Genomic DNA, 19,975 nt, shown 5'->3' with positions numbered 1-19,975 from the left:
TCCAGATTCAAATTATATTTTATTAATTCGTGAAGATATTATGTTATAAAAGATATACAATATCGAATTAAACTTAGAGATAGACAGAATTGAATGCGCCTTATTTGCACCCTTTAGTTGATAGAAAATGTACTTGACCGACTATTAAAGTTAAAACATCCTAATTAAAATTTGGGGTACAGTTTTTAACACGTGACGAGACGATGACGCGCAAAATCTTTATTCTACAAAAAGTATAACATATAAATGTATAACAGCATACACGAAGGCACATTGATGAAGTCAAGGCTCATTTATAAGGCTATTGATTTTTGCATTTGCAATGCAGTCATTTAACAAATGGACACTGCCAGAGGTTAGTACAAAAAGAGGCATTGGTTATAGCTGTATTGTATATCCCTCTGATGAGAATTATGTATATATATTATGGACAAGTCGATGAGGTCCAATCACAGTATTTCTGATCATCATTCCATACCAGACCTCCCGGACATTCTCTATTATCAAACGTATTGCCATTAGAGCATGATACATAAACACTACATGATCTACACGACTGATAATCACCGTCAGCTCTATCATAACATGATTCAATACAACCTGAAAATATATACAGACAACCCTTACACTACATAACTTTTTGTAAATAAGGGTATTTAAAGTCCGCTTTTCACACGAGTGATATCGCAGACAAGGAACACGATAAGTAGCTAACTCAAACTGGCCTGTTTAAGGTATAACACTGAAAGGATTACCGATGGAATTGGAGAATTAGGTTGTGGTGGGATTGAAGGGTGCAAGAACTCCACCAATAATCATATGACTCGTGGCATAATATCGATTGGCTTCTTTTCTTCTGGCTAGATGAAATCCCAGCCTGTTTCTAAGTGGTCCGCACTTTTTACCTGTGTACTCGCAATAAGGCAGCAGTCGTCATAACACTGATATTTTGTTGACCTATTGTAAGTACAGAGGTTTGGGTTACGGTTCTCGCCATGAAGCATTTACTGCGACGCAGTATCACCGAGTGCCGATCTAAATGGATCTTAAAAACGCATAGGCCATGATAAAGCGGACTAAAATTTTAAATTCGGACAGTGTATGAGAATATTCCCACCCCCTTTTCCCATTAAGTGAATTCAATACGTATATGCAATGGCAATGTCGCTGCCAATTAGCTACTCAAAACGTTTAAGTGTCTATATACTTACGATCATTAGCCTTTGGGGCGATAACACCTGAAATGTATAAATACAAAATTTACAATAGGTCTATAACAATGTTAAAATATTGTATTAGATGCATACTAAATTAAAGTCGGAGAGTAGATAAATAAAAATATATAACAAAATAAATCTAGAATACTTTCCAGATTATTAAATAATACCTTCTTGATACGTTATAACTCCAGATGGGTTCCACGGCTTCTGTGGATTGACATTTGGTGGATTCCAAGGATTGGCATTAGGCGGAATCCATGGACTGGCATTTGGAGGATTCCAAGGATTGGCATTAGGTGGATTCCAGGGACTAGCATTAGGTGGATTCCACGGACTGGCATCTTCTGTATTCTGAGAATTACTATTTGGTTGGTTCCATGAATTACCATTTTGTTGGTTCCATGAATTACCATTTGGCTGGTTCCATGAATTACCATTAGCTGGATTCTGAGAATTATCATAACGTTGGACATCTGAGGGATTACCATTGATGTATTCTTTTGGAATAAATCCTCTTGGGATATACTCAGTTGGACCGTAAATTCGTATTCCCTGTGGAACGTAAGTGTCCGTATCCGATATGACGCGCGTTCGTATTGGATAGCGTGTATTCGATCTGGTCCCGGAATCACGAGCTTCCCACGGATACTTAGCGGTTGTAGATCGCGTGTATCGTTGGTGGTTATTTGTAGGGGCAGTCGGGACCACTCGTGGAAATGCAGTGGCTTTCCAGTGCCATTCTTGTTGGTTATTATCGTTACTATTCTGCTGTCTGTTTATATCAAACGTGGATCTGGTTGAGGTCCAGTAAAAATTATTTCCAGAAGGCGTCACGGGTTTGTCACCATTAAAACTAACAGATCTGCCATCAGACCCTTGATTTGGAGGTATGCCAATTAGATGTGGATATGCCGTTTGGAAGTTGAGTAGATCTGAGTTTAAAGAACCACGGTTATTATCATTTGTCCATGTTTCTAATTTAGAGTTCAGGTGATCGTCTGCAGTTGAAGATCCACCATGTCTGTTATTGTTTCTGGTTAAGGTCCAAGGATAAACAGGTGAGTTTTCGGTGACTGTTTTAGAACTTTCTAAAAGAAAAGAAAAGGATTTATTTTCTAGTACAATAACTTCATGTTATATTCGTGTAAGTCCGCTGTCATCGTTATCAAAAACTGAAACACGTACCTGAAATCAGCAACAACTCTTTTAAATTAGTGTGCCAACCAACATCCAGAAACCCAATCAGCAGACTACAGTGTTAAAAGGATCTAAGGGTCAAAGGAAGCTATTGAATATGGTTGATCTGGAGCGTTATTTCGATTTGTATAGGACAAGATCTGTAAAACCGCAAATTGTTTACTAATCTTAGCGTTTTTCTTTTTTGACAGTTGTTTATATCTTAACGTTGACTTTATTTACGGATCCAGCAATTTGAAAGACTTAAACTGTCATCCCATAAATCAAATATCCACGTCAAAAATGATGTGTCATTATGAATTACTTACCATCGCTGATGTGACATCCAAGAATATCAACTCTCATAGCAATATTATCGTGCCAAGATCGTGGTAAAATACGTAAAAACCTGGCAATCACAGGACACGACAGTGGATTACGAACAAAACTACCAGTATCATTGTTCCCTGTAAAAATCTATAAAAATAGGAATAAAAACGTACGGTGATACTTACACGTAGTAACTTAAAGATATATACATTATGTAAGATTTAGATACGAGCTGGCCGTTCTTGCTATAATAGTTCATATAGATAATGCAAAATTATTCTGAGCCAAGTTATCACTGTTGTTTTGACAAGATTGTATGCCGAAAGAACCTCCCGTTACCCCCCCCCCCCTCCCAATTCCCAGTGCTTCAGGTTCCTTAAGATAAAAGCAAGACTGAAAGAGACTAATATTATTAATTACCTGTGATGTTTTAGTACAGTTAGCTGTTAACCAGTTGATATTATCAGTACTATATTGTAGTAGATAACTTGATACCCACTGATCACAACATCCAGTTCTAGTATCTATATCACGACCAGCAGTTACTATCTCTTTTACTACACTAGCTTGTTGTAAATCTATCTAAAAATACAACCATATTACAATATATATACAAAGGATGTGTACAAGTCCTGTATTTGTATATCTTTTTGATTCACCGCCAACTCAGAGACCTAGAAGAGTCAGATGTGGGTATATTCAAATCAATCAATTACGAAACAGAATTTGATATCGGAATTTTTATTTAAATAAACAAGGCATCGATGTTCGTGGATACAACCAGATATATTTAAAATATTACAAAATCAACTAATGTACTCTTCTAATGGACTTAAATGTTTCTGCAAAGGACATTTTGAACTAAAATTTTTTTTGCCACGGACATTTTTGAACTGAAATGTATTTTACAAATGAAGTTTTTGAACGAAAATATTTTTTTTTACAAATGAAATTTTTGAACGAAAATGTTTTTTTGGAAAGAAAATTTTGAACGAAAATGTTTTTTTGGAAAGAAAATTTTGAACTAAAATGTTATTTCGAAAGTTGATTTTTGCTTGGGTATGATCTTGTGCTTGTGGCTTTTATTCTAGCTTGATGACCATTTAATATATAAACCTGTGTAAATATCTCTTAAGAAAGGAAATCACACCAAATTGTCCGTGTATTGGCAATCTTGCACTCCCACATGTTTATAGGCCCGACTGTGGAGTTTTAAAAGTGTTACCTGAAGCCATTGGTTTAGATTAACAGTAGCTGCTATCCACCCCGCTGTCATAGGTGTCCCGTCTTGGAATTCTTCCACTGTAGATGTAATTTTAGCTCTGGCTGGTCCATACCTTTTCTCGTCTTCTTCAACTTCGTAGCTGCTTGATGACGTAAACGCCTCGTTTGGCAAATGTTTCAGTATGGAATTCCCACAGAATTCTGAATATACAAGACATTATCTTAATTTTGACAAAATTGAATATTAGGTAAGTGAGTGGTGAGAAAACATTTAGTACAACACGAACGTTAAAACTGTTACCAAGAATGTTAATGGCCGACTTAGTAAAGACTTGTTATTGATATAAAAAGTAAGACCATGCATGTTGATTAGTAAATACCACCAGAGCAAGTGGTCTAAATCATGAACTTTACTTTTAAATATACGTTGACCAAACAGTAAATTTTCTTTAGGCCATTAGGTGGTTAGTATACAAATTAAACAAAGTATTAAATAAGGCCCCACTTGACGAGAAGGGCAGTGTAGTCCTATTTTTTTTCCCTTACATATATTTATTACATTATATATACAGAGTCCACTGTAGTATATAATTCAATTAAGCGCCAGGAGAATTGTTTTCGGAAAAACTGTGTACCTGCCCACAGTACTCGAATTCCAATTACACCCAAGACACCCTTTACGCGCAACACTAGCGTGTAGACGGTACTTTGTTGCAATCGATATTGATGCGTTCCGGTGTAGGCCTAACGGTTGAACACGTTACGCAGTTTTACATAGGTCGTTGTGAATGGGACTTGAGTGAACACGTTTTGGTTTTCCGTTTACATATGGTACCGGTACCTGTTTCACAACAGCAGTGAATTGATTACTCTTCTCCTCCCCTTCCCCCTCTCTCTCGTCGGTTGATCTTCGCGCAACCCTCTGCTGGATAGCTTTTCAGCATCCTCTGTAATAGTAGTAGAAACCTTTGATTTGGTGCCTTAATGCTTACTCATTTACAACAACTTCTGTCATTATCATTTCAAAAGTCCAGTCTATAGGTAGGCTACCTAATAAAATTGGGAAAGCAGCAGTTTGTAGCCATATCAAGACATTTTTAGCGACTGGACAAAAAATGGAAAAATTTCGCTTACCTGCTGTCAAAACAGTTGTTAATAGTCCTGTAACAGAAAATAAAGTCCATATTATTCCAATGAAATTAGATAACTTACTTCCCATGATACAAATTAAAAAAAAACATTGTGGGATATTATAGAATAAAAAAAAATGTTTAGAACAACACTGTCGTTGTAAAACAAAGGTTGTAGTTGCAGTTTCCATTTAGAATATTCAAACAAAAGACTATACTTGATCATTTGTTTGTGAATCTTTCTTTATACAGCTTCTGGTCTCGGCCATGAACGGGGGTAAGATGATCAAGTTTTGAGTAAACAGGAACACGAGTTCGCTAAGTAGGCGAGTGCGGAAATGGGGCAAACAGTTACTAAATCATCTCCAGACCAAAGATATGCCGAACAGCCATTAATCCTGAACACTAACTCCATTATATCCAGGATCAATGCTATCACTGTTGACTTCATTCAACAAAGGATGACGGTGTACATCCATTAAACCACCACATGTCTTTCCAAAATAAGAACCACATCATCGCCTTAAAATTGCACTTCAGTTTTTATAGTTTTAATACGAGCGTATAAATAGAAAAGGATTTATGTGATGAAACCAATACGGTTTTTTCTAACACATACAAGATGTGATCTTTAAGAGGCATTTAGTAACTGGGTAGAGCAATACACAAAAAACACATACTTATGGAAAAACAGCTACTTATTTATTTGGGCGACGTTTCGAAGAGTATTCTCTCAACGTTATCAAGCTAATACAGTAATACAAGAATTATGAGATCAATATATACAGAAAACTGTAACAACAATTCATGAAACCATACAGGACAACAACAAGATCAAAGGGGTTTATTCTACAAAAAGCTAATTAAGTGTGAAGATGTGATGGTCGAACAATAACACTATCAAACACAAAACTGTATTTAGGCAATATTAGAAATACTGTATTACTTGTTTTATAAGATGAATTCATTAATATGGCTTTGGGAGAGTTCTTTTATATTGACATACACATTTTGCCAAGGCTTCTAATTAATTTATACAAACCAACAATTTTTACGTTACTGACAGCAAAAGTGAAGATACTGGTCAATTTTCAGAGCTGGACAATAAACATTTTAAAATATTCTTAATGTGCCTAAAATACAATTACCTCAGCACATTCTTTTGGATGTGTCAAATGGAAAATATTACTACTATTTTTAATTATATATACATTTTACTTTGAGCGCTGACACGAATCATCTGATGAATAAAGCTTGATTTGAACACCAAAATGTTTTATGGCCCTGCACCCTGACAAACTGAAAGCTTTGAAGCGAATTATTGAATAAAGATTTACCACAATTTATATTACTCTCTTTCTCTCCCTCTCCCCCCTCTCTCTCTCTCTTTAAATCCCCGACAGGATGGATACAAGACACTTGACTTTATCTTAGTAGTCGCTCTACTATATACTTTAATACTACATGCATCGCATCACAAATATTGAACCAAAGCAAACATTTTGAGAAAGATTAAAACCACTAAGTCTCACATCAACTGGTAATCGTAAAAATAAACTTTGGACATATTTTACTCTCTCTTCAAACAAAACCGTAATTACTATTAAAGTCACCAATGTTACAGAAGAATCTTACTAACTTCTGGTGACTATTAAACATTTTCAGTCTGTAACAGGTATTTTACTTTAAACCGAGTGAATCAATTATAAAATTCAGATCTGTAAATATCATGTAGGTCTATGGTACCTTCTTTCTGGTATTAAGTATGTCGGTTCCTTAATTACTCCTAACAATCCCGATTTCTAGGAAGTCCAATTTTTAAACATGTAGTTCGTGTTTAGAAACACCGAATTTTGTCGTCTAGGCGAGGTGCCATATTTCTAGATGTCATATTATATAAACATGAAATAAATCCCCCCCCCCCTTACTAATTTATGAGGAAAACATTCAATTAATATTGAATAATGTTATAATTTCTAAATTCCATGCAATTGTTTCCGAGCTGACGATATTCTCAAATTTCGATAAATATGAGGAAAACATAACTATAAATATAATTTGAAGAAAAAGACCAAAATAAACTGCAAGTTGAGTTCAACGGCCCATTCAAGATAACGATCCATAATGTTTTGTCCGTATATTATACCGCTACCAGATAAGAACAATTGGATTTTGTCTCAATCGTTTCGTTTGATCCAATGCGATCTTTTGAAACGTAGCGTTTAGAATACAAAAGTAACAATTATTAGAAATAGACATTCTTACCGAAATGCAATAACACAATCCAAATCATAATTCTTTACAAATATCCTAACATGTGCAGTCGTATGCAAGATGACGTCGCTGGCCTTTGAACGTTTGCAAATCCTTAAGTTGCTTTGAACTTGTAACACGGTTTTCACTGGTAAGGTGCAAATGGTGGTCGACTGTGATTTTTGTATCCAATCTGCTGGATGGATGTCAGTTTCTCCAGATAGAACCGGCGTGATTTGATGAAATGATAAATGTATCTTGATTTAATTAATGATGGTAGTTCGAAGGTGGGATATGACATGTTACAAGTCTACAAAGATCTAAATGTTACTACAAATGTGTGGCGTAATTTTTGTTTACCGATGGAATTAGAATACCGATCACCTGATGGTCTGCTCTTTCCATCTGCTTGTCACTAGGCTGTTGATATGTAAATAATTTTTATTAAGGATGCTCGATGTAGATTTTGGCCGCCTTTGAAAAACCAATCACCCGGTTAGCTGTAGCTATGAATAAACATATGGGTCATTTTACGGAAAGCTACTGAATGATTGGCAAATACGAGAGATCGACTTTTTTTCTGCAAATTTAGCACCCATAAACATTTCTGAACATTACCGTTGCTTTGCTACTACACGTATCCTTAAAATGTCACATAAAATAGGCCAAATATTTAATTATGTTAGGCCTATTGTGTACACAAAACAAAACCCGAATGCAGAAAAAAGGCTATGTTATTTTCAATGCTAAAAAAATGCATTAATTCTCTAAAATTTTGTAAAATTGATTTATTGATTCCAGAACTGATACTATTGCTCTTCTGAACATCATTGTAAGTACATGGTTTATCACACGTCAGAAATGATGACAGATTGCATTGGAAAAATACCCCATTTGAAAAGAAAAAGTCACAGGACACAAAAATGCAATCTAAAGAACTATGACTAAGCCTTGATAAACGATTTTGATTTTGCAAATGATTTACTGCCCAAATCATATCTGGCTCAAACATCGTTTTATTCCCAATAGGGCCTTCGCAGAAGAATTCCGCTGATTTCATCTGGCACAGAATCCCTCTAATTGTCAATGGATATCTGTAATTTGCGCTCAGTACCTTTGCTTTGCCTCTACGTTACTGATACATAAAGTAATAGGGACTTGCCTATCGAGTATTCCGTTCTGCACACTGACTGTTACGTGGCGACAGCAGTGCGTGTTTTAAAATTCCTGACTGTGATAGCCTTGTACTTCGGTTGCCTACCCTGCCCTCATAAATGCAATTACATGTAGTTAAATGAACAGTCATTCTTTATTTCAAGTCCATCTCACTTCCATTGTATCTATGACAGATTAGTTAATTATAGAAAAAAGTCGGACGTGATAGAGTTTTCTCACATTCTTTCCTTGCGTCCCTTATCCATCAAATAATTCAATACACGTCACTACATAGATATTTTCTAATCATAGCACTTCGGAATTGGGCCATTCATAGTCTTTTAAAAGGCACTCAAGTCCCAACCTATTTGAGGGTCAAGTTATAGAAGACATTTTATACAAAATCGTATTCTCTTTCATAACGGCTGATATGGATTTTTCTGAAATGTGGTAAGGATCACCAATAGATGATAAAGATCAGAGTTTGCCTAAAAATAATAGTAGAATTTTGATAACTATCATTGGCATGAATGTTACTTATCGAATGCAATTGCTCGATCCCATAGTTTTGGCGAGACAACACTTGGATAGAGCAAAATTCGACTCCTCCAAACCCTTTAATGCTTGATTGGGTAATGCTTGTCGGGGATGTTTCAACTAGGCAGGAAATGGGCCAGGGGCGTCGAAGTGAAGGGAGTGGAGGAGGGGATTCTTCTAAAAGTCATAATGGATAGTAGATAAATTCATAACCTATTGCCAGGATTTTGAAGGAGCAGCTTTAGAGAACTTTGTAGTGAAATATTTAAAGTCAAAATGTCCCTTTAAAAGCTGCTCCAACAAAATCCTGGCAATATGTTCTGAATTTATCTGCAGTCCATCATGAGTTTTAGGAGAATCAAGAAATCCACGATGGCTAAAAATATCCCTTGACGGTGCCAATGTTGGCGGCGTGCAGCGTTTTGATGATGCTGGGCTCATTATTTGCCCGCCAATCCAATACCTCTACTGAGAAATGTGAGAAAAGAAACATTTCATATAATTATGTAAACCGTTTACATCAGCGATAATTTCAAATTTCAACAAACTTATATTTGATTTCTCTATTTGATTGGGATGGTTGCCTGGCGCATGAACTGATCTGGACAAACACCACTCTTTCAACATACCTACAATATTTTGCTGAAACTCATTAAAAGGTTCGGGAGCCACGGTGGCTAGGTGGTTAAGACGCTGGCTCGCTAGCCTAGAGGTCGGGTGTCGATCCCTGCATTGGCCGAGAAAGTTTATCGGGATTTTCCGACGTGGTTTCCCCCTTGTCAGTGGTGCAGAACGGAGGGCTTGACAAGGACAGCTGTCTAGTCCTTCGGATGATACGAAAAACCGAGGTCCCATGTATATATTGGAATGCACGTAAAAGATCCCCTGGCAGTTGGAATTCGTTATAAGAGTAGGCGATAGTGCCGCTGCCCGGGCAAAATTTCCCTCATAGCACACTGTATGGCGTATGCCCGTCTTCATTAACCAAGCAGAACAGTAGGACGTTAAACCCCATTTCATTTCATTTCATTTTCATTAAAAGGTTCACGAGGTGTCCAAACGTTGCTTAATCAATTTTGCCAGTTTTAAACATGTGCTATTGTGAAGGGGCGGGTCCAGGAATTTTTGCAGGAGGCGGTTCGCCCGGTGCCTGAGACAATGTATCTTGGGGCGGGGGGAGAAAATTGTTGAGAAATATATGGTCTCTGTCGTCATTTCTGCGTACTGAGCTTTTTAAACAGAAAAATCCAACACCCCGTTTGACGCCAGTTTCATTGATGCAAAGCATTAATTGTGATATCACATTATGCCTATATCATTATCTCGCGCTTTGAATACTCATCCCATCCCACCATCTGACTATAAAGAATAAAGCACACGACCGTGACACTTTTCTCATAGAAAGTGTTGTTTTAAATGTTTTTATACACACCGTTAATTTATCAGCTTACTCGTGACATGACTTTACAAATTACAACTTGGTACTATTTGTGACATTCCAGCTAGATATTTGTAATGTATGTCCTTTCACTGGACGCTGACCTAAATTTCAGAACGTTTTTCTTGTCTAGTTGACTCGTGTCAAAATGTATCTATGTTGCAATGATTTTCCCTTTGATGTTCAAAAAACACATGCGAGAGACAAACGTCTAAGTGGGGACTGCTCACTGGATAGCGGGTTCACTAGTCCGCGGGTTCACTAGTCCGCCGCTATAAAAAAATATTATAAATATGGGTATCAAAAAACTCAGCAGGTATGGTGTCTGATTGGTATCATGTCGATTGGTATCATAAGGCGACAACCCGACATCACGACATTTTAACCCGACATCACGACATTTTAACCCGACAATACGACTTTTCACCCGACACCACGACATTTAAAATGTTGTAATGTCGGGTTAAAATGTCGTGATGTCGACCATCTAGACCAGGAGCCCAGGGGGTCAACCTATCTGAAAAGTGTACCAATTTAATCCTATATGGTATCAATGCTTGTATATCTGGTATCATCAGAATGTACGTCTGCCGGGTTTCTGTTCTGTTCCAAAGCTGTTTTAGGTGGTACAGATGTGAGCTAATCTAGACTAGCTGTGGTTTAGAAATTAGATAACGCTTGTCAGGGATACTACACCACTACAAATGTCTGGCAATTACATAGCTCTGTCAGGGGTACCCCACCACTAGAAATGTCTGTCAGCGTGTTTTTGTAATACCTGAAGATGTACGGTACATTGCTGTATGATGTTCATGTGGTACACTTTTGAGCTAATCTAGACTATAGTTGGGGGGCATGACATTTTGGGCGTGGAATACCACACCCACCACCAGAAACCCGGCAGACTTACATTCTGATGATACTAGATATACATGCATTGATACCATATAGAAGAAAATTGGTACACTTACACTTTTCAGCTAGGTTAACCCCCTGGGCTCCCGTTCTAATCTTCCTCTCAATATATAGTATGATTACATGTATTTACAATAATCCTGGTGCTGATCAAGAAAATTCCCCGGGATTTTGCAGCGTGGTTTATCCCTGTCGGTAGTGCCGAAAGAACGTTCTGGCAAAGGATAGTGTCTAGTTGTGTACATGGGACAAAAACACGAGCCCCGGTGTACACATTGGTGTGCACATAAAAGAACCCCTCACATTTGGAATTCGATGAAGAAATGCCATTGTCCATAGACAATTTCCGGTATATCACTCTGCGTATATGGAGAGGAAGATGGCCGACAACCCGACATCACGACATTTTAACAGGGCAATACGACATTTTTACACGACATTACGACATTTTTAGTGTCGTGGTGTCGGGTAAAAATGTCGTAATGTCGAGTTAAAATGTCGTGTTGTCGTGGTGTAGGGTTAGACATGATACCAATCAGCCACCATACCGGCTTGGTTTTTTGATACCCATATTTATAGTATTTTTTATAGCGGTGGACAGTGCACCCGCGGCCGGACTAGTGAACCCCTTTCGTTTAAGCAACTCTATCAGCGCACGTAAATAAAAAAAAATCCCAGACCGTATAAAATAAGCCTATCTGGGTGCCTATCTGCAGGTATGGTAGTATAAAAAATTCTACCATGTCTAATGTCTTCATGGCGTCATAATTATATAATTATTCTGAACGTATTTCTGGCGTTCTATGAGAAGGCGGGAACACGCTAGCAGGTGTATTATAGCTGAAGGGTCAATCATAAAGTCCACGTCAGGTCAATCCAAGTTTCTTAATTACAATGGGGCGATAGTGACTCAGTGAGTAAGACGTTGCCTCACTAACCCGGAAGTCCCGGTGTTGGACGAGGTGTTTATCGCGACTTTCAGGCGCCCCCCCCTTTGTTTCTGGTGCAGGACAGGGGTCGTATAATCCTTCCGATGGGACGAAAACCGAAATCTCATGTACAAATTGGCGTTCACATAAAGAACCCTTGGCAGATGGAATTCGACATAAGATTAAGAGTAGGGCATAGCGCCGCTGTCCGGGCAAAATTTCTATTAAACCCCATTTCTTGACCTCAACTATTTAATTCTCTAAAGCACGATTTAAAATGAAATTTTTATATAGGTCTACTATATAATACCAGCACACGTATTTCGCCACTCTATTCATGAAACATTGACGTGACCTGTACCAAAACAATGGCGATGTTTTCACGCCAGTACGCTAACGGAGTTCTGTCCCTTCTCCAGGAAATATTGCTACAATGTGAACAAAAAACGGAAAGTTGTCGGCTGACTCAAAATAGGGTAAGAAAGTTGCACTGTTTTTGTAAGGTTATACAGGTGTTTATTCCTAAAATGATGAATGGAAATTCGTGATTAACATATATTTGGCGTGTTCAACTTGTGCATTAACATTCTCTTGCAACGGAGCGTAATGGTTATATGGTAATTGTAACTTTTCTCTCTTTTTTTTGTTGAAGCGGATGGCCGACCAAAAGTTGAATTGATTTATATTGGTGGGACGGTTTTGGCTATTAGTCACGTAAATGTGTGATAGTGTATAAATATCACCTGTTTAATGCCAACGGAATTTTTCTAACTTTTGCGAGGTTTGTTTTATTTATGAATGCAAGAAGGATTTTGAATGCTTGGAATTTGTTTTGTATTTTTTCTATTTTATACTTGAATTATTAATAATTATATTTTACAGTATCAAAGTTTTTAAACTGCATATTTGTGTAGGGACATAGAATGGATATTAATATAGGGGAATGGAGGGGAACTGAAGAGTAAATTGATGGACAAAAAAAGTGGAAATCTACATCAGAATTGCCTGATGTTGATGTTGATAAACCTTGCAGGGTTATATTATTACATATAAAGATCTGCCAGATTTAATGTTTAATAATTTTGATAATTATTTTTGGATCAGAATTCAGTTCTAAATAATCAATTTTTGTAGATGGCAAACTGCAAATTAATGTTTTTAACGGACATGGATGAAACTTCCAGGGCTCTATATTTTTTCGTTATGAAGATTTGTCTCACTTAATAATATTTGAGAGTTCAGATAATTAGTGACGATTATTGCAGTGGTGATGGGGGACAGTCAGAGCAAAGGGGTATAAGATTTATTATGGAGCTTCGATCATTATGAGAGTCTATGTTCCAGAACATGTTTGCGATTGTGAACCGGTTTTACTGTTAAAATTATTTGCAGAGTATTAGTATAAGTATGATTTTGCGGTCTTAGGAGCAAAGATCCCAAGGAACTTTTGCATTTTAGGGTGCATTTGTTCTAATAATTCTTTAAATTCTATTGTCCATTCACAATTCATATTTTGCAAAGGGTTCTAAGGCACCAAATATTTATCATTCTCTAGTCAAAAAACTCCAGAAAATATTTGCCATTTAGAACCCATTTACATGTAGTTGTTAAATATCAGTAGAGTAGCCCTGAGAAAATTGTTCTGTTTTGAAAGCATTTTTCTCTAAAAATTGCTTAATTCTATTTTCCATTGACAGCTCATATTTTACGTCTTCAAAGCACTTGGAAAACTGTCTAAGGAACCAAATATTTATCATTCTGTAGTCAATAAATATTAAACGCCTTGTGCGACCCTGCTGAAAAACAATGCCAATATAACCTTTGAGTATCCCTCTTAAAAAGCTTGCAGGGACTGCTTTAGCCACCACACACCACTGCACAGTGGTGTTATAGCCTATATTAATTATTTGTTAATCAATGTTTTTTAAAACTATTTTGCTGCTTTTGGACTTACAGGACTACTGTTTTATAAATGCAATTTGTGTATACAACCCACCATTATTTTACTGCCGTTTACCCCACTCCAGAAGTGTTAGGCTGCCAATAGACATATTGCCTAGGTTTTCATGAAGAAATTTCAGATTCTGTTCAACATAATATATAATTTAATAACTAAAGAAAACCTTAGCCCTAACCCTTGTTTGATGTATATGTACCATACAGGTAATGTCAATGGCAAACAGATTCTGGTATCTATAACTGGTTATAGTTCACCCCCAACCCCAACCTTCACTCTCTCTCCCTTTCTAAAAGTTTATGTGTCATCACTGTATAGTGTACTGAATTACATTATAATTTATAAGTGAGTTCATGGGAATAGGTTATTATGCACTGAATATGATAATTACAAAAATTAGTTGAATCATCAGTATATCTTGTTAATTCTGACATTTGTAGGTGGTATGAATGACTTTATATGACCGACCACTACTTAACACTTAATGTGTTTTTAATTTACTGTAGACTACCAAATGTATTATAGTCTTTATTTACAAGTACTAGAGTACAAGCTTATGTCAATAATACCTTAGTTTATGGCTAGTGACCTATTACCAGGCTTCTTGATTGAAATGAATAAAACAGTCCAATACAATAAGGTGAAATTAGAATGGAATTATGAACATTGAATTTCAAACAGTTGAGCTTAATGAATTACAAGTTGCACATAAGATAATCTATTTCTGTTTAGTCCATAAAATGTCAATGTCTGATCGCACACCCTGGATATTCAGGTTCACTTTTTGTATGCTCACATTTTAATGAAATCTTGTTGGCATCATAGAGGCTTCAATTATCTTCCTGAAATTTATATATTAAAAGGAAGAATCCTATTGATTGATATTGATTTTCGATTATACCTTCCATAGTTATGTCCCTTTGTTGTGAGGTCTACATCTGTCATTATATTTCTTGTTAGTACACTAGAGACACAATTATCCATATATCTTTTAGAAAATGATATGTAATGTATGTATTATTTTTCTGTATACAAGTTAAATATTTATACCTAGGAGTGCTATTGTGGCATAGGAGTGTATATATTCATAGTTATATTGGTTGTCATATACTTATAACAACTATTATATGGTAGGTCTTTATATCATTACAAGAAAAAGAATTATACAACTTTTTGTGTATAATAGCTGGATGGGAATTACATGTAAAAAGCCAATAGTGGAATGTTATACAAAGTATTTTATAAAGGGAAAATTGAGTATATATTATCACTCCTAGCAATAAAACTCTCAGCCAAGTTTGTTTTTTTAATATCTTGAGCAATAAGATAAAAATAAGGTAATGATGTAAGGGTTGTATGGTTTAAGGGAATTTTTTGTTATGATCATTGAAAATATTGTGGGTCTTCTAAATTTGCTAAACTGTTTACTACAACTGGTATTGAATATTTACTGTTATAATTGTCCATGGGAAATAGCTGGTTTTCATGAAGTTCAGTAAATACTAGTTTTGTGTGAACTCATGTATATAGATGGTTGTCCTATCGTGTATGTTCGATCTGCCTTTATAATAGAGACATTAGGTGAGTACCGGTATATAAACATATTGTATGTATTTAGTAAAACTAATGAAAAGATGACGTGACTACTAGTTTTAACTTGTTCTATTTTGTAACGAATCAACTTGCTTTTTCTTAGAAAAGAGCTTTAACAAGTTAAACTGTTAGACTACATGTATAACAAAAATGTGATACTTGCCTAATGTCATTGACATTAATAAAGGGACAATATATATTTGTTTATGGTTTTCAGTTCATTTCAATTCACAAATCATTATTTACATGACGAGGGGTCGGATGGCCGAATGGTTAGCACATGCGCTTTGCATCATGAGGTCTGTCATTGAGTCATCTGGCATGGTTTCGATTTCCCGGTTGTATGTGACAAGGAGTAGGGTTGCCTGTCCAACCTCGTGGGTTTTCTCCGGGTCCTCCGAATTCCTCCCACTGCTAAAGACCCCTACGTGCAAGCAAATTAATAAAATAAAATTGAACCATATGTTAGTACCAAAATAACCTAGTTTGTTTGATTGGACGTTAACCTCTCTCTCTCTCTCTCTACATGACAACAAATTCATTTCTTGAAAGGACTATAATACAAATAAGAAAGGAATCTCACAATCTTGAGTCCAATATTTCTGAAAAATGTATTGCTTATAGTATGGTGCAGCAATGAATCTTTTATCCACCTATAATTAGTGGGTTATAGGGGTAATGGTTGGGATGACTGTCGGATTCAGATTATCTGTTGCCAGATTTCCTTGAAATTTGATTAATTTTGGAGCAGATAATCGAAATGTACCTGAAATTCTGCATTACTGAAAAACATTTTACCTAATAATGGATACATTATCTTTTCATAGAACTGGTTATTGCCAATAACCAAATTAAAAACAATCGAATGGAATAAAATTCATTTACTTAATTAATATTGACTGCGTCTTTTATCTGCATATAGAAATGTGGAGTCTAATATTATACATTCCATCTCTCAGTACATCAATTTATATCAGGAAATATAGTTTACATATATCTAATACTAAGTGTGGCTTTCTATCGTAACATTAAGTGGATTACATTTTCCCATGTTTCACAACTTCCTACCAGAGTTGATTAATTAGTGTCATGGTTCTTAAATGTTCAAGGCGAACTTGTAGACAATCATGAGTAGATTCCCAATTCATGGGAAAAATTTACCTTAATACAGGTCTGCAGCGAAATTTGGTGTGCATCTCAGTTAAACATACATTATGTAAGTGCTAAATCTGCCTAATGCAGGTCTTTCTTTAGGATGAAATGTTATCTAAATTATTAATTAACTCTCGATGCCTTCTTATCAGTCCGATTTTCATTGGATTTGAATCCAATCTGCTGTTCAATGTCTGTTGATGATTAAACGCAAAAATGGATAATCAAGACTTTGTTAATTATCGTGACAGCAGTAACAATGACAATTGATCCTACAAAGATTTTAAAATCAGTTTTTCTCGGCTTAGATTGAAGCAATTTGACTGAAATTTTCAGCATATTCCCTTTACATCATCTAATATTAACTATTATAGTGGGAACTGCCAGCTCTTTATCTAATCTTCCATAATGTATCTTTAAACTGTACAAGTTAATTTTAAAAACAAAATAAAGGACTAGAAGAAACAAGTGCCATATTGGATGTTCATAACATGGTTAATATTCATATGAAGGGTTACATGTACTTCCATCTTTAGTTTTAGGTGAAATGCTTGATTTAGATATATGATAGAATATTTATGATAAGTTTCACATATAAAGTAAATACCTAGAATCTGAGATACACCTGGGAAATATGTATAAAAATGTCAATCATAATATTATGTAATTGACCATTGAATTACTACAGACCCTTCAGACCTTTGCACAGTTGAAGTGGTAGGATCAGATAGCCAACTGTAAAATAATAATCTGCTACAATCAGTCAGTTGTATCCAGTTCTTTTCATAACTAACATTTGTGATAACTAATTACGTCTTGTGAAATTTATAACTTTTATACACTAGTTATAGTTATTGAGATATATCGCAATCTGAAAATAATGTGACATTGTCAATGATGGTAGGACATTATATTGTTTGGATCAGATAAGAATTTATTTAGAAGATAGTTTTTTTTTTTTTAACATACTCCTTGGTGTGATCTGCACTCAACACTGCTATATCAAAGGATAAATTTTGTGTTTTGTTAATATGCCTGTAGTCCACTGGCTAATCCAATAGCTCATTTCACGGTGTGGTTTTCCTACTTTTCTTTGTTCTTTTTAAATAAACCCTGTGACGAATTTAGTCATGATTGTCACTCATACTTTTTTATATAAAATATTTATGGCTCACGTTAATTTCTTTTTAATTTGCTTTGCAATAATTGATTGCTTGTTCAACCCATGAAGGTCTGTATTGAAGTTTCAAAGAAAAGGACATTTAAGACTTGTGATACATTTAAAAGAGAAATTATAGCTAAAAGTATAAATCCAAGAATTGTGATACTTTATGAAGGATGATTACAGCTGAAAGTATAAATCCAAGACTTATATATATAAATGTGATACATATATGAAAAATAAAGTAATTAAAATTATAAATGATCCAATTTATATAAGCCATAATGGCACGGTGCTTGTTTGTACTTAAAGGAGTTAAATTGCTAAATTTTGAGACCTAGAAATTGACACAAATAGGTAGCAATGCATATAATAATGTAATATGAATTTGTATATACTGATTTACATTCAATTGTTTCCGGTTTTACTCTAATTTCAAATCAGTTATGTTTGGCGAAATATGTGTGAAGTCTCAATCGAATGGTAATCTCTAGCGTCTGGTTATTCCAGTCTACACCAGTAGTATTTATCGAACATGCTCTTGATATAAGAATATGGGCTTACCGTTTGACATGACTTGTGGAATATGTCAAGCCTTGTTCTTCGAGTCACTTGTTACCAATGGCGCTGAAACACTTTTTGGTACATGATTCGTGTACCAATGGTGAAATGTTTATTTCGTCTTAATTATTGGATATCAGAAGCCCATCTTTTTCCGGTAAGATCACAACCTCAATGTTGATTTAAATTGACAAATAATTTGTGTTTTCAACTTCGAAGACTGTGGATGATATTGAGTTAAAAACTTAGCAACTTTAAGAAATGTTTTGACAAATTTAGTATGCACTTCATCTTTTATGTTTTATACTCAAAGTGTTTTATATGACTCAAAGTGTTTTCCACTTCTATAATAAAAGTTTCCTTGTTGAACTAAAGGGGGTGTGAATGAAGTGCTATTAGCAATGTGTAATGTAAATATTTAGGGTAAGTTTTTAAAAGTTTAAATAAATGCTAGAAAGTCTACTAGTTGAAGTAAAACTACTTGACATTATACAGAATTATACAGTTTTTCTAGACAATTTTAGTGTCAGTACTCAGTACTATTTATTTCAAACAAGCAGATGTCTAACAGGACATCATTATAAAGTGGTGTTAATTTTCTCACAAATAAAATGGTAAATGTTAGATATTAACACTGTTAGATATTAACAGCAAGTTTTTTTTTTTAAATTTGGAAAGTTTAATTTATCCGTAAGTGCAACCTGATGGTGACAATAATACTGACAGTTCTAGAAAATGGCAACAGAAATATTTGATAGCCAAATGTTGCAGTTGATTTTTCTGTTTAAAATCTTCGGTCTACCCTAGTATTCACTTTTATTACTATGTACAGTATATGAATAAGATAATAGAGTGATCCAGGTTTGGGGTGGGGGAATATACTAAAGATCTTAAAGATGCAAAGTGGCAGATCCCCTAGGCACAGATTCTAATTTTGGGTATTGGGCAAGACATGAAATCAGTGAAAGTAGCATGTACTTTAGATAGTCATATAATAACAGGATTGATAGATTTCATGCATCATGTTAAACATCATATATTTTATTTCATATCCTAACAAGGTCCTTCATTTCATAAATGTATTCTAGTGATTAAATGGAGATGTTCCCATTAAGCTTTTAAATTAAATTCTAACTTTGAAGACTACTGGACTAATCTCATATATTTATGATAATGACATAATATTATATTATTAACATGCTGAACTCATTAAAATACCATTAATTAAATCATTTTAACTTTA

General features: G+C 35.2%; 1 protein-coding gene across 1 annotated transcript; it reads right to left on the bottom strand.

Annotated features, from left to right (window-relative positions):
• On the bottom strand, positions 1–7,656 carry LOC126830131 (lactadherin). The gene is made up of 8 exons (XM_050560392.2): positions 7,346–7,656; positions 5,085–5,111; positions 3,952–4,151; positions 3,147–3,308; positions 2,726–2,873; positions 1,388–2,308; positions 1,212–1,238; positions 1–600 (listed from the first exon to the last, which is right to left on the bottom strand). The coding sequence occupies exons 1-8, from the start codon at positions 7,371–7,373 to the stop codon at positions 425–427; spliced, it is 1,689 nt and encodes a 562-aa protein (XP_050416349.1). The 5' UTR covers positions 7,374–7,656; the 3' UTR covers positions 1–424.
• Between the last annotated feature and the right edge of the window lie 12,319 nt (positions 7,657–19,975).

The sequence above is a fragment of the Patella vulgata genome, chromosome 8, assembly GCF_932274485.2.
Source record: "Patella vulgata chromosome 8, xgPatVulg1.2, whole genome shotgun sequence".
Taxonomy (NCBI): Eukaryota; Metazoa; Mollusca; class Gastropoda; family Patellidae; genus Patella; species Patella vulgata.
This window is presented reverse-complemented; position numbering and strand designations above follow the sequence as displayed.

What these genes read in the sequence shown, in the direction of transcription:
- LOC126830131 (XM_050560392.2), bottom strand. Translation starts at nt 7,373, where the DNA reads ATGATTTGGATTGTGTTATTGCATTTCG. An exon ending in AGTTATAACGTATCAAGAAG is followed by an intron (nt 1,239 to 1,387) that starts GTATTATTTAAT and finishes TATACATTTCAG; the next exon opens with GTGTTATCGCCCCAAAGGCT. An exon ending in CGCCCCAAAGGCTAATGATC is followed by an intron (nt 601 to 1,211) that starts GTAAGTATATAG and finishes ATATATTTTCAG; the next exon opens with GTTGTATTGAATCATGTTAT.